Consider the following 26,855-nt stretch of genomic DNA (forward strand, 5'->3'; position numbering starts at 1 on the left):
GAAGGGATGATCTGGCTGGAAATCCATGTAGAGAAAAGTAGACTACGAGTAAAAAGTAGACTATTCCTGTGCAGCAAGAACTTCTGGATGCTCTTGGGGTAGGTACTCAAAAGGGAAGAGAGGTCTGAAAAGTTACAAGAGGCCGAGGAAGGAAATAAGCTATGAATATGTGTGAATTTCACCAAGAATTTACTATATTGGTTTGTGTCTTATTAATATTCAAGTTCTGCCTAACTGATTACATGAATGTCTCAGTCTAAACTTATCACTAAAGTAGGCCAGACTGACATGGGGAAGAGCAATTATTTCAGTTATTTAAATAAAATGCATTAAAATTTGACCAGCTCATCCAAAGCAGCTACGTAACTTACTAATATCGCTCATTTCCATTATATAATGTGAAAGTGCAGTGTAGAAAAGACAGTGATTACTATCATTAAATCTTTTATCTAATAATGCAGTTTAGTTTCATTTATTGCTTCATTTAAGAAGACTAATTCATTACGGGAAGAAAATAATTTTAATACGAACTAAATTATTTATTGCAATATATTCTTTTCAAAGAGCCTCAAACTAAACACGACTTTTCATTTTAATTGTACACACTGAACATCTCTATAATTTCTATATTTTATTAGGGAAATTTTTAAAAGGCAAACATGCAAGCCAACATCAGTCTTCTCCAATGGCCATTAAAATAACACAGACTAGAATTAATCTACACATTTAGAAAAAGCAGTTAAATAACTGTTATGTTGGCGGTGGTTGATTTTGTTTGGCTTTATAAAGGCAAGGGAGGCAAGTATACTGTATGTTTCAGTAGAATGTTAACTCTTTGAGGAGAAGATTCTTTGTAATGTGTCCTTTTTAAAAATCCCATCCCCCAATATTATGCCTCGCACGTAGCAGGCCCTTCTAAGTTTGAATAATGGATGATTACTCCCCACCCCCCACTTCTCCATTCTCTTAATACAAGAGGAAATTATAATGAGGCTATTTCAAAAGTATTTTTAATCTTGCTAAGATTCTGAAAAGTTATATTCCTTAGGCATTATAAGGGATAAATGAACAGAGAGAGCCTAGGAGTTTGTGAATGGAGAAAGGCCTCCAGAAGGTTGCGTCCTGAAGCTTAAATATGTTTGCTCTCAGCACATCACAGGCTCAGTGCATTGCAATTCAACAAACACTTACCACTGAGCCATAAGTCAACATCAAAATAAACAAATAAATAAAACCCCTATTTGCCCTCCATAGCATACAAGAATACAGACATACGTAAGCAGGAGTTAACATGAGAAGGGGAAAAGCACCTGGACAGGGGGAGGCAGATAAAAGAAAGTTTCATTGAAATAGGAACCGTCCTGCAATAATTTGGGTTTTAACCTGGAAGGGAGAGGTCACTGGAGAAAGGCAGGTTTAAGGAGAAAAACTGGGGTAGAAACAGTCACCTAAATGAACAGCAATGAAATTAGGCATTGAAGATTGCCCAAGGACATGGTAAATCAGTGGGGAGAACCTGATTTAAACTGGGTGGTGGCAAAATCATAACTGTTGGAGGTGAAAAGCAGAGACAAGACAAGAATCTATATAAGCCAAAGCAATCTAGGGCAAGGACAGATATATTTTTTCTTAAATCTAATAGTATCTTATTTTTCCCAATTGCATACAAAGATAATTTTCAAGACTAGGTTTAGGATAGATTTTCATGTGCCCGTATTCTCACCAATTCTATGCTTTTAAGGATTTACTTTGCTTTATCTTTCCTTTAGTCAGAGCAGTATTGTAAAAGATTCTCTTAGCTATATCCTTCTAGTCAGTAATATATATATATACACACATATATGCATATACATATGTACATGTATTCACACACATATATGTATACACACATGCACATGTATGTGTATATGTGTGTGCATGTATGTGCACGTGGACAGACATAGATATGTAGATATCTATCTCTATATATATTGAAGCAATATGTGGGCAGTAGTCAGTAGCTGAAGAGGAAAGAAAGACTGTAAGCTAGCAATAAGCTCATTAAGGAAAGAAGAGGAGTGACCTGGATGTCGGTGGACAATAGCTGCTAAAATTTTGATTGGCTGACAGATACGGATTGAATGAACCTCAAAGGAGAAGAGGAAAATGAGTGATGGAGGCAGAAAGAGAATGGTAAAGTGACTATGGGGAGCACAGATCATTCCACACACACCCCATTTTGGCCAGTGAGAAAGGGAGAGTGATGAGTTAAAGAACCAGAACTGGAAAGGGTGGCCTGGGAGGCTAAGTCATCAGAAAAGAGTCAGGGTGCAGGGAGAACCATAAAATGAAAGAAGCGAGAAAGGAAAAAGGCTTAATATGAAGGCAAGATTTTGCTTATGGAGCAAATCATACAGAGAGCACAGTGGAAAGGAGGTGTAATTTTAGGGTATGACTCTGGAAGCACTGAGTTGAGGAGGAGGGGGGACCAGCACTGGGAGATGATTGCCATTCATTTCTCTCCCATTTTGGAAGGCAGACCAGGTTAGGAACTAGCTGGAGGAAGCAAGAAGGAATGGTATTTCTCTGTTCTCTTCAGAAAGAGAAGATCCCCTGCTACTTTGAAAAAAGTCAGTCCAGAAGACTAACTCATGATAGAAAGGTGGTGGAACAGCGTCTCTCTGACCCCCTACTATAAGGAAGAGGCCAGATTAGGAGAATGACAGTCACTGAAATGGCATTTCTCTGATCTCCCTCTGGCAGAGGATAGAAGACTTGCCCCTTCTTTGGCAAAGAGAACCAGAGGGAAATTCACACACAGCCAGGTGCCCCTCACCTTGGTCCATCCACTCTGAAAGGTAGACTTAAGGGACCTAGATGACAGTAGCAACAGCTGTTCTCTTCCTGCTTAGGGTTGCCTCCTACCCATTCCATGCTACCATGACCCTATAGAGCATGTTAAAAACCATATCCTAATCTGAAAAGGGATTTCATAACCTTAAAAAATGTAGAAGAAAGGACTGGTGTCTATTTGCCCCCAATTTACGAAGACAATGCTTAGCTTTCTATAGGGTCAATACTAGTGAGACAGAGTCCTATACTGTTAATGGGCTCATGATGGTTATTTGAGTATTAATTCTCTCTTTGGGATATAACAATTGATTTCAAGAAAAACAGAAATAATTGTTTCTCAAAGGCCCATAATAATGCCTATTTTATACAACAACATGTTCTACCACTTCTTAATGAGAACCAGTTTCAAGACTGTTTCATTGTGAGGCTCATACCTTACTGTTCTCATTAGTTTTCACTAAAGAAACCAGATGCTGGCTTTGCATTTATGTTGGTTTATTCAAGCCCCTTTGGAAAGCAGAATACTAACAATGATTTGCTGTTTATGTAAAAATAGTCATAGCATTAGAAATCTTAGTCCAATCTATTCGTTTGACAGAAAAAGAAACTGTGAGCTAAGAAGATGCAATAGAACACGCAAAGTCCCACAGATAGTATCTGTTAGACTTGGTCACTTAACATAAATACTTTGCCATAATACCCATGATTCTCTCTTATTACAGGGAAGTCAGGGATCTTTTAGTAAAGTAATGTTGAAAAAAGATAGCTCTACAGAGATTTTGTTTTGGAGAATATTTCTCAATAACAACAAGGCAACATAAAACTCACTGTTTTCATGTTACTCAAAAGTACAGTCACTCATCTGTTCTTCTGGAGATGATGCCTGCCATTGAGGCAACTATGGGGTATGTTGGTCAGAGTGCTGGACTTGGAAGTCCAGGAATATAATCCCTAGAATCCTGCTACCCACATTTACTGTCAGTTTTTGTTTCCTCCTCTGCAAAATGGGGATAATAATAGTGCCTATCTCACAGAGCATCAACTGGGGCAACCTGTGTAAAGCATTTTCCAAACCTGAAAGTGTGATATAAATGTGAGGTAAGATACTCAGAACTTTATCATGTGATCGTTTGTTATCCCTCCATCCTGGATTAATTTCTCCACCTAAGAACTTGTCCCTATATATTTAGTTTCATTTCTTTTGAATCTATTGTTTTGAATATTGACTTTTTTCACCATATTAATTATTCCCTCTTAATGTTCTCATTATCCCACCTCACACACATATACAGCTTGCTTTTATCTACAAATTTGAGAGGCTTCTCCATGGCTTCCTCTAAACTACTCATAAAAATATTGCATAGCCCAGGATAAAGGGTAGGTCTCTAAAACATTCCAATAGAGACTACCCTCCAAGTTGGCATTAACCAAATGCAAGCTCTTTCGGTCTAGCCACTTGGTCATTTTTGAGCCTGTTTAATCTTGCTATCATATAGATCATCCCTCTCCATGTTATCCATGACTTACTGAATTTCTACAGTCTAAATGCTTTGTCAAAAGAAGGAAATGAAGTGAGTCTAGAATTATGAGTTATGGATGAAGCCATGTGGGCTTTCATTGATTACCCTTCAACTTTGTAAGAACTGGGAAACCACAGCTTTAAAAATGAACTCCAGAGTAGCACCAGGAGGAAAAAGTCAATTTTCCTGACCTTTCCTTTATAGACTCCACCCTATTCATTTTTGGTTTGTTTGTTTTTGAATGAGACTCTTTCATTCTCTGAGAGCTCCTGAAGACTACTAACATTGGTTCACTAATGATATTCTGTAAATATTTAGAGATTTTTTTTCTGTACCCCTGGCTATAGTTTGCCTTCACCTGGTGATTTGTGGAAGGCATGCTAAATTGAGTCATACCTTGTCTCTGACATTCATTCTCTGTGTGACCTTGGACAAGTGACAAATTTCTCTGGGCTCTCATCTGTTCATCTTATAGCATATTTGGAGCTATAAAAATTTATCAAAGCTTAGTGCTACCTTGGAGTTACTATACCTTTAACAAGAAAGACTTGACCTCATGAAAGACTTGACCTTGCATGAAACCTTCTGAGACTTTGGAAACCACTATGAGTAACATACAAAGAATTCCAGAGACTGGGGCCTTAGACAAAAGATCTAGTAAAAAATCAATTATAAGTTAGCTATATGGATAATTTCAGTGTGTGCTTCTTGTCTCAACAACTTGGGTTTTTTCCACTGAGCTTGTGTGCATGGTGAAAGTTCAATCCAGTGCCTTCAGACAGAAAATTAATGACTTTTAATAGAGTTAAAGTTAAACTCTTAGACTTCAGGTCAAAAAATCACTTAATAATATGGCTAGGTATCTACCTGTCAGTTTTATTGAACCAAAATCTCAATATGGTATTCAACAAACAAGAAACACCCCTTGGAAATTTGTCCTGCATCATGAGATAATGAGATGCCAGGAAAAAAGAAACTGATAGTCTACTGCACTCTGTCTTAATTAGGCCACATCTATTGCATTCAATTCTAGGAACCCTATTTCAGGAAAGGCATTGATAAGCTCAAGTGTGTGTAGGTGTAGGCAACCACAATGTAAAGGGTCTAGAGTCCCTATTATATGAAGATAAGTCAATGGTTTGGGAAACTTTTAGTGTGAAGAAGAGAAGACTCAGAGGGAGATGATAGCTGGGTTCAAATACTTGAAAGGCTGCAATATGGAACACAGAATAAACTTATTCTTTGAGTATACAAAAGGCCAAGCAAAAGCGAGGAGGAAAAGCTACAATGAGGCACACTGAGGTTAGATGTTGGGAAAAAATAAAAATCAGTGGGAGCTATTAGAAAATGGGACGGCCTACCTCAAGAGGAGGTAACGGGTTGGCTTTCACTGCAGATTGTGAATTTCTAGTTGGCTGACTTCCTGTGAGGGTTATAGAGATGTGGGTATTCATTATCAGGGGTGAGTTGATTTTGATTGCCTCTAAAACTCACTCTAATTCTAAAATTTGTGATTGGAACATGTTCTTTGAAAAATGACACAAGTAGAAGATGGAGGATCAGGGAAATGACTGTTTCTCATAACACACATAGCTTCACGTTCTGTTTTCTTGTGCCTTTCTCTAGTACAGCAATCTTTCTCCTTGTAAGAGAAAAAAATGAATGCGTCTGAAGAATTTCAGGCTTCTGGATTTCATTATATAGTCACATATGAAAGTTAGTGAAGGTATGCAGATGCAAAAGATAATGTATGGAAACATGACAAAGCATGGAAAACCTCACGATACCTAAAGTAAGCAATAATGATGATGCTAAATATATTCTATTTTAATAACAATGAGTATATTATTACTTAATAGGATTATGTTAAACACTTTACTAATAATAAATAATGATGATAAATGTATTATTATTCTTATTAACATCATCATTATTATTATTACGTTTTCTAGCTGCCTCCCTGGTGCCAGTGCTGTTTGGCAATATATTCCTAATAGATTTAGCTGACCTTGTTGTAAATTTGTTGGATTTTTCTGGAACTCTGTCATATCCAGCTATTGGGTCAGTTTGTATTTCATGGGAATAACAATGATAATTATTAAAATTTTTAAAAAGATAAAGACAAGGCAGAAGAGGAGGAAAAAGATTTGAAAGACTGATGATGATGATGGTGATGAAGAAGTTACTTTCATAGAGTTTACTCTATGAAACACAACAAACCAAATGCTTGGGTACAATACAATTCCAGAAAAGTCTCATGAGTTTATGGTAAGCTTAGCTAAATCTATTAGAGTTTAAGAGGTACACTGCCAAACAAGCACTGGAACATGAGGGTGGCAACTAGGTGATGTAGTAAGCAGATTAGTGGATGAGGAGTCAAGATGGATTGGAGTTCAAATCCAGCCTCAGATACTTCTTAGGTATGTGATGCTGGGCAATTCACTTACCCTCCCTGGGCTTCAGTTTCCTCATCTATAAAATGGAGATAAAAATAATGTCTGCCTCTCAGGATTGTGGGGAGACTCAAGGGAGATAATACGTGTAACGTTCTTTGCAATACATTAAGTGCTATAGAAATGTCAGTTATAGCTATTAGTTGACTCATTTGTAGTTAGTACTTGCTAAGAGAATTTGGATGAAGGTTGAATTCCATCACTGGAGTTTAGTCAAGCTTCGTACAACCCAAAGGTTAACCAGGGCTCGTTGATGTTCTCTTCTATAGAAACAGTAACTTCCCTGCGGTACATTGAGTCACTAAGTGGATATTTCCTGAAGAATACATCATGTCCTGCTATGCAGACAAATAAGATTAGGCATTGAGTTAGAATGAATTATTGAAACTGAGTTAAAACAAATTATTGAAATTAAGACAAAAAATTATACTCAGTATCTGGGTTGAGCCTCATTAACTGCCAGGACAATTTTGAAATAGGGAAGATGATGTGACTGTATGGCCTTGAAGACAAGGTGGGGCCCTAGAGAAGGTGCCCATGCCTCCATCGTCTCCAGGGCAGCCCATCCAGCTGCCATGATCCCACTCACAATGGATGAACGCAGAGGGTCCAGTTTTACCAGTGGCATTCCAGCTTCCAGGGAAGACAGCAGTCTATGGTCACAGTCATCTGGTCCCTTGGAAACTCAGCCAGATACTCCCGAGACAGATAAGCAATGTGAAAAAGAGCTACAGAGATGTTTCCTCCAGCATATGGAGAGCACTGAACAAACACCACCAGTCTCGAAACAGCCTTCCAAAAACATGTGAGAAAGGGGATCCTGGTAAATATTATGGCATCTCATGTCACTCACTGCTGGCTGTTTGCTGGCCAACATTCCTGGGAACCTACCATCACACATCATTAATGGCACAGCACCAGAAGAGCAAGGAGCTTGTTGTAACTTATTAGAAAGGTCTGCAACTTTTTTAGAAAGGTTTGTAATATCCTAAAAAACATATTTGATAGCTCCACTGGGCTTGGGATCTTGTAGATTAAAAGCAAGCATGGTTTCATGGAAAGAGTCACAAAGTCAGGAAATACTAGGTATATGATTGATCCCTTTCATTGAATCTTAGCTTTCTCATCATGTTTCATTCATTCATTCATTCATTCAACAAACACTTATTAAGTACCTAGAAAGGCACCAAGCTAGCATCTAAGAAAAAGCTATATCCAGCACAGGGCCATCACTGAAGCAGTTTATAGCAAAGAGTATATGGGTAGGACACTACATCTGGAATTAGGAAACTACCTATGACATTTACAGGCTGTGTGAGCCTGTTTTTGTCACCTGTTTTGTGCCTCAGGTTTCTCAGCTGCCAAATGAGGGAAATGCCCTTCTAACTATGATATTATAATTCTATGACAGTCTAATGAGGGCAAAAGGTATGTAATCATAATGCCTGGAATAATGAGAAAAGTGAAAGGTAAGAGCCCTGTAAAATACTATGAGACAAGAATGCAGAGGACATCTTTGCACAGAGAGGGGGAGACAACAGAAAAGGAAGGTTTCATAGGAGATATGGTAACTGAGTCGGGTCATAAAGGAAGCAAAGGACTTTGGGAGATCAAGATGAAGGTAGAAGGGAATTCACTTCAAATAAAGAGAGATGAAATGAAACAGAATATGGAAAAATAACAGGAAGAAAAGAATAACCTAATTTGGTTAAATGCAAAATAGGTAAAGGTAAATAATATGAGACAGATTAAAAAAGTAAATTGAGGACAAGACACTAAGGGGCCTAGAATGCAAAGACCAGGAGTAAAATAAAAAATCACAAATAGTCAGAAATAGATCAGAAGAGTAGTTTGGGAGCAAGACTGCCTGAATCAGGAGAAAAATAATGCTAATCCTCAATCACTTTAGTCATTTTAAGGATCTCATTATGCGATTCTAACGGAATGTGATATTCATGTTCTATTGTTATTTTGCAAAACAGACACGAAATATTTGCATTCTCTTCCTCACGGGGTTGTTGTGTGGAAAGCACTTGGGGAAAGGTAGGTGTGGTACTTATTAATATTCCAAACCTGTTCATCAAAATGTCTCTTTTCTATTTTGGCGTGTTTGAAGGGAATCTCTATGAGGAATCTCTGCATCCTCAGCACACACATCCTCACACACATGTCTAGCACCATACTTTGTATGTCAAAACTTTATGTACATTTTGCAACAATGAAATGAGCGCAGTGTTATTTGTAGGATAAACCAAATGTGTATTTACTATGGAATACATAAGTGACAATATGCACTGCCTTTATGATGGCTAAAATTAACAATATAATTTGATTACATTAATTCAGAGCAAGTAGAATATAAAAAGATCTGGGGTCCTGGCTGCTAATTGAAATGCAGAATTACTCAAAATGCCTGAAATATGACATATCAACGAAAGTCCTTAGAAAGTCAACTGATTGTGATACACACCAGGTGGCTAGTGTGTAAATAACCAGGCTGCAACTTTGACAATATAAAATGATTACAGTTGCATACCTACAGAGGTATTTGACATGTAAATCGCTACTGTGGTGTTTTACTGGAGGGCACAACTTGTCATTTGCCTTGTGAAACTGACTCTGCTCTGTGGGTCCCATGTGTTGTTTCAATATCCTCTGTATGAGGTTTCTATCCAGCACACACACACACACACACACACACACACACACACACACACACACACACACACACACACAAAACTTCGTCTCATTAAGCTCAGTCCTCAAATTTATTTTCACAGATGCAACATAACGCCCCGCCAAAAATAAAACAACACAAAAAACTCATGGGGATTTGAACAGCTACTGACAAAAGCCAGTTCGAATGCCCACCTGTGGCAGGGAAAGGAGCATTCAGCTCTTAGACTGAAATAATGCCTTCCAAATGGAATTTGAAAAAAAAAAACCCAGAAAGGTACCCAGAGGTAAGTAATAACATGTGACTGTAAGCAAACATTTTGGTGATGGTTTACAAATCCTAAAGAACATATGTGTGAGCAGATGAAATTAGGAAACCTACAGTGATAAGTGAATTTTTTTTAAAAAATTGGGAATGAAAACTCATGCATAATATTCAATTTTGAGACCACTGGCTATTAAAAGTGAAATATATAAGTAGACTCTGGCTTCGATGGTGGTCTATATTAGAGTACCTCCCCTGCTTAAAGGGATGTTTTAACATTTTTATCAATGTCTTGAAAACATAGCTGTCACACATCAAACTGCTAGATAACATTATATTGGGATGCTAGAGCCAGGATCCAAACACACTTGATGCTAGAATCAGGATCCAAAATGATTTAGAACCCTGAACTAAAAGAGATGAGGCTAAAATTATATATAATTGGGGTTCAAAATGTATAAGCATAAGATAAAGGGATTTGGGTAGGCAATATGCATTATACAACTTTTATATAATAAAAATCTCGAGGTTTTACAAAATCTATTATGAATCAATCATGAGAGAGAAGTGTTTTAAAATATAATGCAATTTTGGGCACATAATATAATACTGATATCTCTGTGAGATAAGTGTTATTACTCTTTCCATTTTACAGATGAGGAAACTGAGGCAACAAGAGGTTAAATGATTTGCCCAGTCTCATCCAAATCTGAGGGTAAAATTGAACGCAGATCTTTCCAAGTCCAATTCTAGTGCTCTATCCACTGTGTCACCAACAGCCCCAAAGAGAGGAATAATTAATTGCTGCTGTGCTTCATCACCATCAGAACAGAAGTGGAGTACTTTACTAGACATTGGGCATCAACTTTTAGGAAAGACGTTGATAAGTTGAAATATCCAGGGGAGAAATATCAGTATAGTGGAGGGCAACATAAGTATCTGTTGAAGGAACTAAGGATGACTAGCGTGAAGACCAGAAGAGTTGGGGGAGATATGATGATCACTGGCACATGATTCAAGGGCTTGAAGGCTCATGTAAAAGAAAAATGAGACTTGATTAGCCTGTCATTAAAGGGCATAATTAGTAGCAAGGGGAAGGAGGAGTTGCTGCAAGACAGATTTTGACTTGGTGTAAGAAAAAAAAAATGCTAATGATATTTGGACCAAAATGGAATGTGCTGCTTCAGTAGGTAATCAGTTGTTCTTTACTGTATATCTTAATTAAAAGGCTACATTCATGATTGTTGGATATGTTTAAAAGTGTTCTAGGTGACCTTTGACGTTCTCCGAATTTTACACTACTTACATAGGGAAAATAATATAGAGGGTTTTATTGGTTTTTCATCTGGAAGGAACTCTGGAGGTCAAATCGAGCCAAACCCTCTTATTAACCAATAAATGAATGGGTGGATAAATGGATAAACAAATTAAGGCATAGAATCGCAGAAAAGTGATTTGTGTAAATCTGTGCAGACATTAAGCAGAAAAGCTCAAATGTAAACCCATGTCTTCTGTTTAGACATTTATTATCCCAACAGTAATGCAATACAAAGTATTTAAAGGCAGGAATCTTTGATTTGGTAAAATGATGCAAAGTTCATGGCATTCTAGGGGACATGGGAGACGTTTTGCTTAGTCTACATAAGGTAAACTAATTTAAAAGATTTTTAGCAAAACATTTTCACCATAATAAATTTTGTCACTTTTGTTGTCAGCTGTGTTCTTCACATGAATATAAATATTTAACCTTGTTTAAAATTAGCAATAAAGTATGTAACTAAACTGTTTGGTTCTTTATCTAGGAAAAAAAAGTCAAACAGTACTATACAGTGATTTATACCCAAAAGATATGTAAAGCTTTTTTCCCCCTCTATTCAAGATAAATCAAAAATAGGTGAAGTAAAGAATAAGATAGAAAAATGAAATGAAGAAAAAGAAAAAGAAAAAACAGGAAGAAATTGTGTTCATAATGGTATATATTCTTTTTGTATGCCATAGACGTTTCCCCCCAAAATACAAATTAAATGGAAAATGCTGTTATATCTATCTGTGTATCTGTCTATATGTCTGTCTATCTATTTACCTACATCCCACATTATGCCTGTTGCAGTGTGTGTTGCAAAGTGCAATGCAGTTCAACTAGGTCTATTCCCAAAGTTCAAATGGATAGAACTCTAACACAGGTTCTGCACAGCCACTTGTAGTTCTGGAATTTAGTCACTAGATGGTGCCACTCTACCACAGCTCTGTTACTTCTCCTCAGAATCCGCTCACAAAGGTGCTCTCTAACCCATGCTGGTACTTGATAACAGAACTGACAGCCTAGCAGGGCTACTTAGCATGGCTGAGCTGACCTTTCCTTGCATTGGCAATAAGTATGTTCTCCCAAGATTTTGCATTAGGGAAGATAATGCAATTGACTCAATGTGCCCCAGACTGGACAGTCCAAATTAGGCAAATTCCAGAAGCACAGTGACACTCAGTAAGAACCTCTGTCCTCAGAATTCTAGGGATAAGTTTAAAGGGCAGTCTCCATATGTGGGCTGTGAGCACAGAGAAATTAGCCTTTCCATTCAGTCTCCCTCCCCGTCCCATGACTGGTCCCCTAAACGCACACACACACACAGACACACACACACACAGACACACACACACAGACATCAGGCTATCAATCTTAGCAATATCAGAAAGAAGGCAATTCCATTAACACCATTAACATCCAACTGTATATTCATGCTCATCCTCTCCACTGTTGGGGTAAGGGTGGGTCAAGGGGATGTGCACAGATGACAAGCCCATGAAGGGAGGAGGAGAATAGTCCTAATAAACTCCTTGAAAAGGTTAAGTGGCTATACATCCAGGATGGTACTCCAACCCTGGTTCCCCAAAAACTTGGGCACTGAACTCTTATGAAAGTGAGAATCATCGCACTCCACATTCTACTAGGTTTATTCCTTTAACTCCCCATGAACATAATAGGGATCATTTCTATCATCAGGGGACCCAGCAGCTTGATTTGGATGAGGCTGTATTGAATAATGATGACTTTAGCCAGATTCATGTTCTGAAAAAATGTTCCATGATAAAGTTGGTTTCATTTTGTTTTCAAAATCTGAAACTGTGCCTTCATCTGTTTTAAGAACTGCCTCAGTAGAAACTCCCTGCACCAATGTCAATACCTAACTTATAACATTAGAGCACTTGCAGAAGAAGGGGAACAGGCTTGACAGTGAGAGGCTAAACGAATTACTCAGACCCAGGCAACTAAATTGTGTCCGGAGATAAGACTTAAACCCAGGCCTTCCTGACTCAAAGACTAGCAATCTATCCATGATGGCATTCTACCTCTCTAAGCTGGAAATGGGATAGGTCAAAAAGTCTTACCCACTGACTGGGAGGCAGATGCAGTTAGCAGAGAGTGTGTAGACTTGGAATAAGGAATAGAGATTTGGATCTTGCTGTAGACACCAGCTGCATTCCTCTTTTGACTAGTGATATGAGCCTAGGCCATCTCCCAATGCCCCTTAGAGACACAAAATGTGCATGCCTCACAGCAACATTGGTAGGTTTCAATGAGGAAAAAAAGGTATATAAAATGCTTGGCAAGCCTTAAAGACCTCCATAAATGTTAGCAATAATTCTTAGCATTATTAGCCATTATTTTTAATGGCTCCCTCTCCTAAAATTCAGAGGTGGCCCATGAAAAGTCACCCCGTCATCACTGAGTCTGAAAATATTTAGGTTAAAGGAAGTTCTCTTTCCTGCCAGGGCTCATTCGGGATGATGACTTGGGTGAGGTTTCTCACTGATGGTTCACTATGACATGCAGGGAGGCAAGTCTTCTCTGACTTAGGACTCAAGGGTTGCCTGGAATTCTAAGAGATTATATAACTCATCCATGGTCAGAGGTAGATTTGACCCCATGGCTTTCTGACTCTGATGGTAGCTCTCCCCTCCCCGCCAAAAATGTCAGTCTGCCTTTCTCCCTAATAACCCTCTGATTTTGCAATAAGAAAAAAAAAAAAGAAACCAAAGCTCAGAAAGTTGGAGGGATTTGACCAAGGTTTCAGAGTTAGTAAGCAGCAGAACCTAGATTTGAATCCAGCTCCCAGAATTCCAAAATGGGATGTCTATGATCAGAAATCTCAGCTTTTAGGGCTTTTTGTCAGTGTCCTTAAAACACAGACTAGAAGAGGTCCAGGCAGATCAACTGAGACAAACTATTATTCAGGAAGAAGTCCAGTCCTAAGGAATGCTTCACTTCCTAGGTCTGCCTACAGAAAAGAGAGTTACTGGCTTGTGTCACTTCTGCCTTACTCATCTCAGGCTTGGCCCAAGATATTTAATTCCAACACAGTCTGAGTTTAGTTAAAATGAACTGGGAATAGGGAGCCACTGGGAGAGTCAACAGGAATAATGGACATGCTAACCACTAGTGTCAAGGAGCTAATTTTGAATCGGAATCTAGGAATGAGACAAATGAAATTTCAGGTCCCCCTCCTTCTCTATAAAATGCCCTTAAAAAAGAAGTGAAAAATTTCTTGGTGTTACCCTGGATGATAAAGGGAACACTGAGCTGTGTTTCCTTGAAGAGGGAAGTGGTTGTCTATTATTGCTTGCATTTAACTAACAAAACAACCCTGAAAAGTTAATCATGCCAGCGTTAGAGGAAACAGCACAAAACCAGTAGGACAAATCAGATGATAACCATGTGCATCTCCAAAAGGCGGTCACTAATGTTTAATTGCCATTCCATGGCTCAAAACTGTCCCCAAACAAGAGAGATTTTCAAGTCATACGCACGATTTTCAAGTGAGATAAAAGTCTCATGACATCGGCCATGTCAGCTAAAATGAGCAAACGAGTAACAGCGGAGAGCAAGGCTCGGGCAGCTCGCACCATGGTGCCGCGCTTCACCGACGAACACGGGTCATCAGCAAATTCTGAAGAGGCGATTCTCATGGTTTCACCTACGAGGCAAAAGAGAAACCAAGGATTCATCAGGACCTGATTATGCTGACATCTAAAGGGATAATGCTGAGAATAACAAGCGATTATTCCAAAAATCAATGAAAAATATATTGTTGCTAATAGGACAATGTCAATGATCATCCTTGAACCTCAACAACCATGAAGTCTCTTTAAGGAGCCAATTCTCATGCTATGTACAGACCTTAAAAAATCCTATGTGTGTTTACCATCAACCACAGGTTGGAGATTTCCTAGACTGAATTTACTCATAAAAGGTACTACTTGTCTGAGTACATAACAAAAGGAAATCACAGAAGAGACAAAGACACAGAATCATGGCATTTGAAAAAAGTATGGGATGTTGGCAGTGATCTAAGTCTAAACCATATGCAAAAGGAATTGCCTACAATATATCTTAGAAGTGGCTATCAAGCCAATGCTTGTAGACCTCAGAAGAGATGGAACCCACTGTCTTTTGAGGCAGCGCATCGCCCTCTGGGACAGCTTGGAACATTAGAAAATTATACCTGACACCGGGGCTAAATTGGCCTCTTTGTAACTTCTACCCATTACTCACAGGGCAACCCACTGACTCTCTGGGGACAAAAAAAAATGTCATCTTTGTCCACTTGACAGCCCTTCTAATAATGGAAGACAGTTGACATGTGCACAGATGTTTTTGTCCTCCAGGCTAAAATACATTTCCTCCCCCCCCTTTTTCTTTCTTTCTTTTTTTTTTCCCAGTTGATACTCATCTGATATAAATCCAAGGACCTCATCATTTTCTTTCTTTTCCTCTGAGAATTCTCTAGCTTTTAAAAGTCTTTCTGTGGTATCAATACCTAAATGAAATAGATCGCAGGAGGGCTGAAGAGGGTGGACTATCTGTTCCCTATTACTGGAAGTTATAGGTATCAATATAGCTTTCTTTAGCTCAAGTTTTCTTTAGCTTGTTGGCTACAACATCAAACTGTTGACTCCTATTAAGCTTGCCAACTACTAAAACAAGAGCAAACACAAAAGAGATTGTTTTCCGAATACTTGTTATATAGTAATGCCTCCTTCATCTTGTTCCAGTAAAGCTGATTTTACTGCCTAAGTAAAAGATTTTCCATTGATCTGTATTGATTTATGTCTCCTTAGCTTCAGTCCAATGCTCTAGTCTGTCAAGACTGTGCAAATTTGATAAACATTTCGTTCATATGGTTATTCATGTGAATGATATAAAAGCCCACTGCCAAGCACAGATCCCAAGGGTACTCTGCTGAAGACCTCCTGCCACTCTCACTTTGACTCTGCCTGATTAATAACCATGACCTGAAGGCTGTCTTCAAATTAGGTCTGAATCCATCTAATTGTCTTAATGTCTAGTACAGCCGCAATGAGCAAGCAGAATCCAAACTCCCACCTTGAACCAGATAAAAATGTGATAAACAAGAAAATGTAATAAATAAATAGCAATAACATGTGCAAAATAATTAAACAATATTGGTTTTATGTTAACTAAAATGTTAATTTGTGGTTTTCTAAGTCAAAATATGGCTGTCAGGAAGTCAATTCTATTTGAGTTGGAAACCATTGGTTTAGTATACATCTCTCCTCTTCTGTAAGAAAACAGGGAGATATTTGAACAAGGTGCTAGCTAAAGTTTTGGTCAATTAAGCTCTCAGGGCTCCTTTCATTTCCTAGGTTGGTAATCACGTCAAAATCAAAAAAGAGTTTAGTCTGCCATGATCCGGTTTTGATGGTGCTCTGCTGGATCTTGGCAATCACTCCTTATTCCGAATGTTCCTCAACCATCTCTTTGATGATCTGTTCTAGAAGTTTCTGAGGAACTGAAGAAAATCTTACTACGCTATTACTTATAGTTTCTGTTACCATGTCCCTCCTTCTTCTGGCTATCTATTCCCTATTAGTCATGTTTAATCTGTCATCTCATCATCCCATTTAAGATAAGAATATTGAGATCCACATAGAGAGAAGTTAAGGGACCTTCCTGTTCTAGTTCACACGGGCATTAAATTGTAGGGTCAAGACTTGAACGAAGTGTTTCTGATAACAAATTCAGAGTTTTCCCATTATATTATGATGCTACTGATTGAATAGGAACAGGGAACACATTTAGATTATTTTTCCATTAATGTAAATGAATGCTCATTTTCTCTGGCTCTGTCTTTATCTCTGCCTTTGCCTCTTTCAGTGTCTCTGCCTTCTCTGTCTGTCTCTATCTCTGTCTCTGTCTCTGTCTCTCTCTCTCTCTCTCACACACACACACACACACACACACACACACACACAAACACAGTCTCCATTTTGACTAATGAATCCTATTTATTGGCATCTAGGCCTAGTGGTGGCGATAGGGAAAAGTTAATGAGTCAGCTGTGAAAAGTGGAGTAAACTAAAACTAACTGAATGAGCAGCAGATGAAACACAAGACATTGTCTTTATCAAGATTATATTCTATCCAAAATGAATTACCTAGACAAATCTACTTATTCAAATTTTCTTGTTAGTTAAGGATAAAAATTCCTTAACCAATGTAACATTAGGAATACATCAACCCCAAATAAGCTTCCACTTTAAAAAAATTAAGAGAAATTAATATCTTTCTTTGGTTAATTTATAGGTTTTAAATGAAATTTGTTATCATCACATGGCTCATTTTGTTGTGGATTCCTGTGCAAAATTTTGACATTTTGCAGTGCATCTGGATGCAATGAAGCAATTTTAGTGTGTGCTTAAAAGAAAACACTCATCCTCATGATGATACTATTTTAGATCCAGGAAATATGTCGATGTATATGAAATATATTACACTGTTGGATTAGAAAGGAAGTTGCCATCTACAATGGCCACATTAGACTTGCAGATTGGCTCAGTCTTTATGTTCAACGCAAACAACCTCAAGTTTTACAGCCCATATGAAACTTAAACATTCATTACTGTACTGTCAGAAAGGCACATTGGCAAGATTTATCTGGTCCTAAAGGACCAGATAAACTTTAAAGGGAAGGCAGGTAACTTGGAAATAGAGATTTAAGCCAGCAGCAGTCCCATGCATCAGATCAATTTTGCAGATATTCAAATAAAGCCTTCCACAGAAAAGCGATAAAAACATCTCCCACCAACACCCTAGCATACCAGTATGCTCTTTGTCTCTTTCTGTGCATATCTCTTTGTGTCTGTCTTCCTGGTTCTTTCTCTTTCTCTGTCTATTTCTATCCATCTCTCTCTGTCTCTCTCCGAATGTGTGTGTGTGTCTCTGTCTTTATCTCTGTGTGTCTGTGTGTCTGTGTGTCTGTCTGTCTGTGTGTCTGTCTCTCTCTCTCTCTCTCTCTCTCTCTCTCTCTCTCTCTCTCTCTCTCTCTCTCTCTCTCTCTCTCATCCACCTACTACATAGTGATGTGGTATAAAAGGACAAATAGGGAAGGGAGGTCACGCTGGTGTGGCCACAGAATACTATAACCTAAAAGTCTGAGGGAAGTTCATAGGAACCAACTAGTCCAAACTACACTGTAACAGCAAATATACCAATCTGTAATACCCACAACAGGTAACTGTCCATTCTTTTCTCAGAGGAGGGGACTATGATTTCTTGAGATGGCCTATCTCATCTTTGAAAGATAGTTCTACTTTTAAGGAAAACGTTGCTTACATTAAACCAAAACCTGTGGGGGGTTTTTTTTAATTATCTATTAATTGATCACTTTCCATCCTATGGGCACAAGAAAATTTAGAATTCATTAAAATAGTTATTGACCATATATTACGCATAAGAAGCTGTGTTGGATGTGGCCCTGTCTAATCTGATTTCATAGCTCTGAGGAAGGCTATCACATATCTTATAAACTTTCTCCTCTCCAGATTAAGTATCTCCAGTTCCTTATTGATCTCTAGCCCAAGCTGTGTGAGGAAAGAATATAAGCACCTTGAGATTCAGAATTGCTTCATTTCTTTTCCTCCAGTGCTAAATCCATAGTATGCACCTGATCTTTTTTAAAATGTCAATGGATTGAATGGTGATTCCAATAAGCATGGTATTTATATTGTCAGTCCAATCATTGAAAACATTCTTGAAGAGCTATGTGTAAAAGGCTCTCCAAGCTCGCATTGACTTACTAATGACTGACTACTCCTTGAGGCTTAAGTCCCAGAAACCACCTAACTGTAGCACCACAAAACCCACACATCTCCACTGTAGCTCAAGACATAAGACTTTGCTCATGCTTTGCTGGAATCTAAATCCTATAATCTAAAGCCTTTCCTTAATCTAGTAGTCTAGTTTCTTTGTCAGAAAAAGGAAATTAGATGAGTCTAGCATGAGACATTTTTGATACATGCCTACTTTTTTTTGTGAACACTATTTCTCTCATTTGTGTACAAACTACCCACTTGATGTCTTTCAGGAATAGAATTCAAGCTCACTGATTTTAGTTAGAAGAATTTACTCATTGTTCCTCCTGAAAACTAAGGCATATGCCTGTCTCTAATTTTACATAAACTTTCCTATCCTCCAAAAACAAATTGCCAATTCTTTCAGGATTCTAGGACTTTGCTAATTTAGGAATCATAACTGGAATTCATTGCCTGTAACTATCTGATGAGCTCTGCACTTTTCCTGGGCTACCAAAAAATACTAACAATTTTTTAAAAAGTTATCCTTCCCAATTAAAAAATCATTTTGAGACAAAAAAGAAACAAAATAAGGAATTGAATAGGTTAGCTTTCCCAACATTGTTCATTGTCACCAGCCCACTTATCCCTGATAAAAAAAAAAAAAACAAAAAAAACCCCAAAAAACCAGTCATATCTTCTTTGATATACATTTTGCTGCTAAAAAAATTATCTGATATGTTAAGGATAGCCAAAGATTCTTCCGGAAAAATCAGTACAAATATTGACTTGTTACAGACCAATCCCAAGAGAAAACATTGGTGTGAATCTTAGGTCTAGGGTCCCTTCTCCACCCCCACTCCACCTCTGCTACAGGAAGCCATCAGCCACTACTGTAATTGATTGGAACTCTGAATATGCGTTGGTGCATGAAACAAGATTAATAAGAGCATAATTTATCTCCAAAAGGACAACACTGATTGGTAAAAGATCAAATGTGGCAACCTATACAAAGTGCTCTTCAAATATTCAAGTCAAATATTCATAATAACTAAAATGCCCAGATCTAGGACGTTTCCACTGACTGGCACCCCAAGCCTTGATTCCTCTTCCCTCCTCTATTCTAGTTCTGGCTGTCTCTGTCTTCCTTCAGGTTTCAGCTAAAATCCCACCTTCAGTGAGAAGCCTTTCTTGATCCCCCTTTCATGTTAGGATCTTTATGCCTCTTGATTATCTTCAATATGTTATACGTATATAGTTTATTTGTACAAAGTTATCTGCATGTTGTCACTGTGAGCTCTTTCAAGGTTGAGGTTATCTTTTGGCTTTGTGTTCCAAGCATAGTGTCTGGAATACAATAGGGGATTAATAAATGGTTATGGATATCATAGTAACAATAATTTTAATACTCAATGGACCCACTTATACTATAGTGAAGTTTTAAAACATTATAACATAGAAGAGAGACCTTGGTTATAATCTATTAATGATGATATTACAACTTTTCATTTTTGAGAGAGATTTTGTGTTGAATACACTTGATTTCAGAAAGAGACCAGCCTTTCCCCACCCCCCAAAAAAACTAATATAGCAAAAAAGAAAGCTAATCTAATCCTACTGCCCCAAGGAATAAAAGACTGAAGCAGACTTAATGAACCAGGAGAATATCTATTTCACTAGGCACCAATTTTTTTTCAACCTTCCATACAAAATAGATATAATGCTCACATTAACAGAAAAATGACCATGGACCTGGAAATACCATGCTAGAACTGGAAATACCATGCTAGACCTCAGTGATTAAGATATATAGGAGGATTATTTGATTTAATTAACTTGAAAAAATATTGATTCTACATATAGAAAATAGATTCTTCAAAGTTGAGTTTTTCAAAACCAATAAAATTTCAATCTGACCAAAACATTAATGGTTCTTGCATTCTTATATAGGCTTGGATATGAGCCATAAAAAGAACCCCAATTTTAAAGCAAACTTAATAGTTATTACACTGTACTGAATCAGTCAACAAGAATTTATGAAGTGCTTACTATATGCCAGGGACATTTTGATGGGGGGTAGGGGACAATATTCAAACAGTTATATACATTCAACATACACATTTACACAAGCGTGTATATACACATACATAGATGTATAGGTGCATAAGCTATCTCCTATGATATTTACAAAGCTGTGAATCACTTTAAAATTAAATGGGGATGTTTTCTATGATAAGATGAAGTTAGGGAAGGAGGAAAGAGAAAATAAACTTGCTTTGCCTCTATATGCTTTCCCCTTCAAACAATATATATGATTACCAAACAAAAACTAGAGCAAATTTCTGCCAAGGAAATAGTCATTTGTATGGAAATATTTTGAAAGCTGACAAAAAAGGATTCATATTCAAGGGATAAGAGTGCTCATTAAAAAAGGAAGGCCATTCTCTACTCATCCCAAATCCTCTCTACCACCCCCACCCCCACCACAGGAAGCATTATTTTCATTTACAACCTAGCAAATGAGAGAATATGCTTAGAATGTTTAAACTATGCATATGGAATTTCAGTTCCTGCTACTTTCTGTTGTTACAATAATTCAGATTTGGTGATAGAACTGATCAAAAGAGTTAACTTATTTTAAGAAAGTGAATACATGTGTTTACAAAACTAGACAGGTTTCATACTAGGCTTTGAACTGATATTTCTACTTTTTTGAATTCCTTTTATTTTTAAGGAATATCTATATTATTTCTGAGTTTTAATATGGTGTCATCTATAAAACTAATTGGGAGCGAAGTTGTTTGTGAGTGTACATAAGGAAAAGATAGAAAATGAGGAGCTTCCAGTTCTGACACTTCAGATATCAAGAAGAAATAAAGAACTGTAAACTTTAGAAAAATGGCTAATCAGACCCTCTCATTTCACAATTGAGGAAACAGGGGCCAATAAAGCAGCATCAGATTTCCAAAAGTTGTAAAGATTTTTGTTAGAAGACTCAATAGTACATAGTTAAGATAGAATAGATAGAGTCTGTCTTCTACTTTTTGTATACACTCAAGATGTTGAATTCTATTTATATAAAAATTTATTAAATGCTTATTACATTCCTGGTTTTACACTGGGAACCTGGGATTTACAGACAAAGATATTCTTGAATTCTCATGGTACCCTACAAAGTTTGGAGCACATAATAAGTATCATGGGAATGACTAGAAATTGGGCTGTGAAAAATGTGGAAGAATTCAGCTTTCCATTTTCTGATCAAAACAAGTAAAGATACCTTCATCAGAGACTGCAATGAAAGAATGATTTATTTGACAGACTGGAATACTTAACATTCTATAGCCAGGACAGGTACTTGCATTCAATTAGTTTAAGAATAACTGAGAGGAACAGAGCCAAGATGGTGGAGTAACAGTATATGCTTTCTAGAGCGCTGCCCCCAGTCAAAGACCTGCAAAAAAAAGGTTCTAAATAAATTCTGCAGTTGCAGAGTCCATAGAATGATGGAGTGAAGCAAATCTCCAATTCAAGACAGCCTGGAAGGTTTCCAAGAAGTGTCTATCATGCCATGCAGGGTTCAGGGGGAAGTCCATCCAGGATGGGACATGTCAGTACATACAGGACTTGAGCAGGCCTTAGGGAGACCTAATCTCTTGTACTTGTGGTGGTTTTGAGACTTCAGGACCCACAAATGGTCAGAATAAATTGGAAGGTCAGTGGAAAAAGCCTGTGAGACTAGTGTAGGACAGTGGAAAGGTCAAGTCCCAGCCTTGAAAGGAAAGTGGGAAAGGAGCAGAGGAACCCTCAGCAGTCACAGCAGCAGCAGCAGCAGCAGGGTCAGCTGCAGTCACTGTTTCTGTAGCTCTAGGGATCAAGAGGCTGACAGTACATCCCCCCACATCCACTGGAAGCAGAGCTCAAAAGTCAAGTAAATGACTGGGGAAATGAGAAAAAAACAAAAAAATAATCAGACTACAGAATCTTACTTTGTTGACAAGGAAGACCAAAACATGCAAACAGAGGACAAGAGAGTCAAAGCTCCTCCATCCAATGCCTCCAAGAAAAAAATTAATTGTTCTCAGGCATGGAAGAGCTCAAAAAGGATTTTGAAAATCAAGCAAGATAAGCAGAGCAAAACTTGGGAAGAGAAATGAGATTGATGCATGAAAATTATGAGAAATGACACTCCAAAAAATGCTGAAGAAAATAACATTGTAAAAAATAGACTAACGCAAATGACAAAAGAGATCTAAAAAGCCATTGAAGAGAAAAATGCCCTAAAAAGCAGAATTTGCCAGATGGAAAAGAAGGTCCAAAAGCTCACTGAAGAAAATAATTCCTTAAAGATTAGAATGGAGCAGATGGATGCTAATTATGAAAAAATCAAGAAATAATAAAACAAAACCAAAGCAAAGAAAAAATAGCAGACAATGTGAAATATCTCATCGGAAAAACAACTGATGTGGAAAATAGATCCAGGAAAGACAATTTAAATATTATGGGACTACCTGAAAGCCATGATCAAAAAAAGAGCCTAGGCATCATCTTTCAAGAAATTATCAAGGAAAATGCCCTGATATTCTGGAACCAGAGAGTAAAATAGATATTTGAAAGAATTCACCAATTGCCTCCTGAAAGAGATCCCAAAAGGAAAACTCCTAGGAATATTGTAGCCAAGTTCCAGAGCTCTCAGGTCAAACAGAAAATATTGCAAGCACTCAGAAAGAAGCAATTAGAGTATTGTGGAAATACAATCAGGATAACACAAGATCTAGCAGCTTCTACATTAAGGGACTGAAGAGCTTGGAATATGATATTCCAGAAGTCAAAGGAGCTAGGATTAAAACCAAGAATCACACACCTAGCTAAACTCAAAGAATACTTCAGGGGTAAAATGGTCATTCAGTGAAATAGAGGACTTTTAAGCATTCTTGATGAAAAGATGAGAGCTGAATAGAAAATTTGATTTTCAAACACAAGAATTAAGAGAAGCATGAAAAGGTAAACAGGAAAGAGAAATCATAAAGGACTTACTAAGGTTGAACTGTTTACATTCCTACATGAGATAATATTTATAACTCCTGAGACTTTTCTCAGTACCAGGGTAGTGGGAGGGATTATATACATATAGACAGAGGGCACAGGGTGAGTTGAATAGGAAGGGATGATACCTAAAGAATATACATTAAGGGGTGAGAGAGGCATGCATTGGGAGGGGAAAGGGGAAAATAAAATGGGGCAAATTACATCTCACATTAAAGATGCAAGAAAAAGCTTTTTCAATGGAAGGGAAGAGAGGGGAGGTAAGAGGGAAAAAGTGAATCTTACTCTCATCACATTTGGCTTAAGGTGAGAATAACATGCACACTCAATTTGCTATGAAAATCTGTCTTACACTACAGGAAAGTAGGGGAGAAGGGGATAAGCATGGGGTGGGGGAATGATAGAAAGGACAAATGGGAGGAGGGTGTAATTAGAAGTAAATCCTTTTGAGGAGGCATAGGGTCAAAAGAGAATAGAATAAATTGGGGGCAGGATAGCATGGAGGAAAATATAGTTCATCTTTCACAACATGACTTTTATGCAGTACTACACATGTATAACATGGATCAAATTGCTTGCCTTCTCAGTGAGGATGGGTGGGGAGGGAGCAAGGGAGAGAAGTTGGAACTCAAAGTTTTAAAAACTAATGTTAAAAATTGTTATTACATGAAACTGGGAAGTAAGATATACAGGCAGTGGGGTACAGAACTCTATCTTGCCCTCCAAGAAAATAGAGGGGATGGGGATAAGAGAATGGAGGGGTATGATAGAAGGGAGGGCAGATTGGATGGAAGGGGTAATCAGAATGCATGCTGTCTTGCAGTGGGTGGAGGGGAAAGATGGGGAAAAAATTTGGAACTCCTAATCTTATGGAAATAAATGATGAGGCAGTTGCTTGGCTCAATGGATAGAACATTGGGCCTTGGGTTGGGAAGACCTGAGTTCAAAACCGTCCTCAGATACTTATTAGATTGTGAACCTGAACAAGTCAATTAACTTCTGTCTGAATTCACTGGAGAAGAAAATGGCAAATCAGTCCAGTGTCATTGTCATAGAAAGCACTGATATGTGGTAGTCCAACACAACTGAACAACAGCCCAAAGGAAAGATGGAGAGGATGAAAGACTGTTTTTTTTAAGCAAAAGAACAGAGAAGATAAGCAGAAGAAAGGCCAGAAAAAAGAAAAGGTAGAAATCATGAGAAGAATGAAGTGAAAGATAAGAAAAGCCTTGCTTAGCTGTTTATTCTATATACTACATCCATGTGCTGGACTTCATTCCAGTCCAGTAATTTACCATCAGATATGTCAGAAAGTCCAGCTATCAGATAATTCACCATCACCTATCATGCAATATGAGTTTTTTCTCATAGGAATATAGATTTAGAGCTAGAAGGGATATTAGAAACTCATATTTCACAGGTAAGGAAAATGAGGTATAGAGAAGAGGATTGACTTGTCAAAGGCACCATGGATATTATGAATGAATGAATGAATGAATGAATGAATGAATGAGTAAAAGTTTGACATTTGACCAAGGAGCTAATAATTTGGAAAAGAGGACAAAATAGGTAGACACATAAGTATTATGCAATAACTATAATACAGGTTGATTGCGACTAAGTGGCCAAAGGGGCAAAACCAAAGTAGCAGGAAAGAGTTAAGAAAGAAGGATTAGCTTCTAACAGGAAATATCCAGGGGAAGCTTCATGGAAAAGGTGCCACTGAGCCAGGCCTTGAAGAAAGATCTCAGAAAACAAAGTTATAGAGGGAGGAGATTGCTAGCATGGTACTTGGCCTCTGAAAATAAAAAGAAAAGACAGGACAAAATGAGGTACTGACACGTTCTCCATTTGGATGGAAGTTTTCCATTTAGAGTGTGGGAAGGGGAGTGGTATAAAATGAGATAATCAGAAATCAGAGTAAGAGATGCCTAAACTCTAGGCTAACATACATATTTTTTAAAATTTTCTTTGACATGCTATAAGGAACTACTAAAAACTGTGAATAAGGTAATGTCATACCTCAATCAGAACCTCCGAAGGATTTCACTGACAGTGAGTGGTGTGAAACAGGAATGAAGGGACAAAAGAGTACAGGCAGGAAGGTTCTAATCACAGTCCAAATGAGAAGTGATGATATCCACATTTTTCTCTTCCTAATCTCTTTTCACCGATAGAAGGAAACAGGTCTGTAGGGGTATGGAAGTGGTGAGGACAAGGTAGACTATTCTCAATTTTGTCTCACTTTAAATTCTCACAATTAGGCTCTGCTTTTCCCATTTGCTTTTCAGAGATACTTTGATATACCCAGCTTAAATAAGTCTGGCTTTGATATGCCCAGCTCTCTTCCCTAAGGTAAAATTCCTGAGAACAAAGAACTAACCTGTTTAAGTCAAAGGAAAGAAACTATATTAGAAGAAGGGATCAAGGTTGCCTGAAGTGTCATGGCCGGCTGCCCTACTGTGAAATGTCATGTTCATCCACATCCCTAGTAATCATATTATATTCCGTCAGCAATAGAGATAGAACCCTCATTTGGGAGAAATAAATACTGTCACAAAACTTTTTAAAGGCCAATTCAATAGTTGACAGTTATCATTTTCAAAGCAGTTTATCATTATGACTAATATTTGGAATCTATAAGGCAGGGAAAATGGCTGAAAGCCATTTACAGTCATGGTTATCTAATTCTCAAGTATGCTTATAAAAGTATTCATTCTCATTTCAGCCATAAAAAAAAAATATATTGAATTTTCACACTGTAAAAGACCTACCAAATCCTCTAACCAGACACCTTCATTTTGCAGATGAGAAAACCAAGGCCTGGAGCAACAACGTGACATATGCGTGGTTACACTGCTAGGGTCTGACCGAGTCAAACTGCAATCATGGTCTCTTGATTATCATGTTAGCAGTATCTCCACTAGAGCCCTGGGTTTGAAGTCAAGAAGATTAATTTTCCCAAGTTCAGATCTA

General features: G+C 37.8%; 1 protein-coding gene across 3 annotated transcripts in view; it reads right to left on the minus strand.

The window, feature by feature from the left end:
* CTNNA2 (catenin alpha 2) overlaps window positions 1-26,855 on the minus strand; it is a 1,515,416-nt gene that overhangs the window by 1,018,371 nt on the left and 470,190 nt on the right. For all 3 annotated transcript variants that reach the window (XM_072637016.1, XM_072637013.1, XM_072637014.1), the window contains exon 4: window positions 14,550-14,716. In XM_072637016.1, the coding sequence (XP_072493117.1) occupies window positions 14,550-14,716 (167 nt within the window). The remainder of the gene's footprint in view (window positions 1-14,549; window positions 14,717-26,855) is intronic.

The sequence above is a fragment of the Notamacropus eugenii genome, chromosome 1 (genome assembly GCF_028372415.1).
Source record: "Notamacropus eugenii isolate mMacEug1 chromosome 1, mMacEug1.pri_v2, whole genome shotgun sequence".
NCBI classification, from domain to species: Eukaryota; Metazoa; Chordata; class Mammalia; order Diprotodontia; family Macropodidae; genus Notamacropus; species Notamacropus eugenii.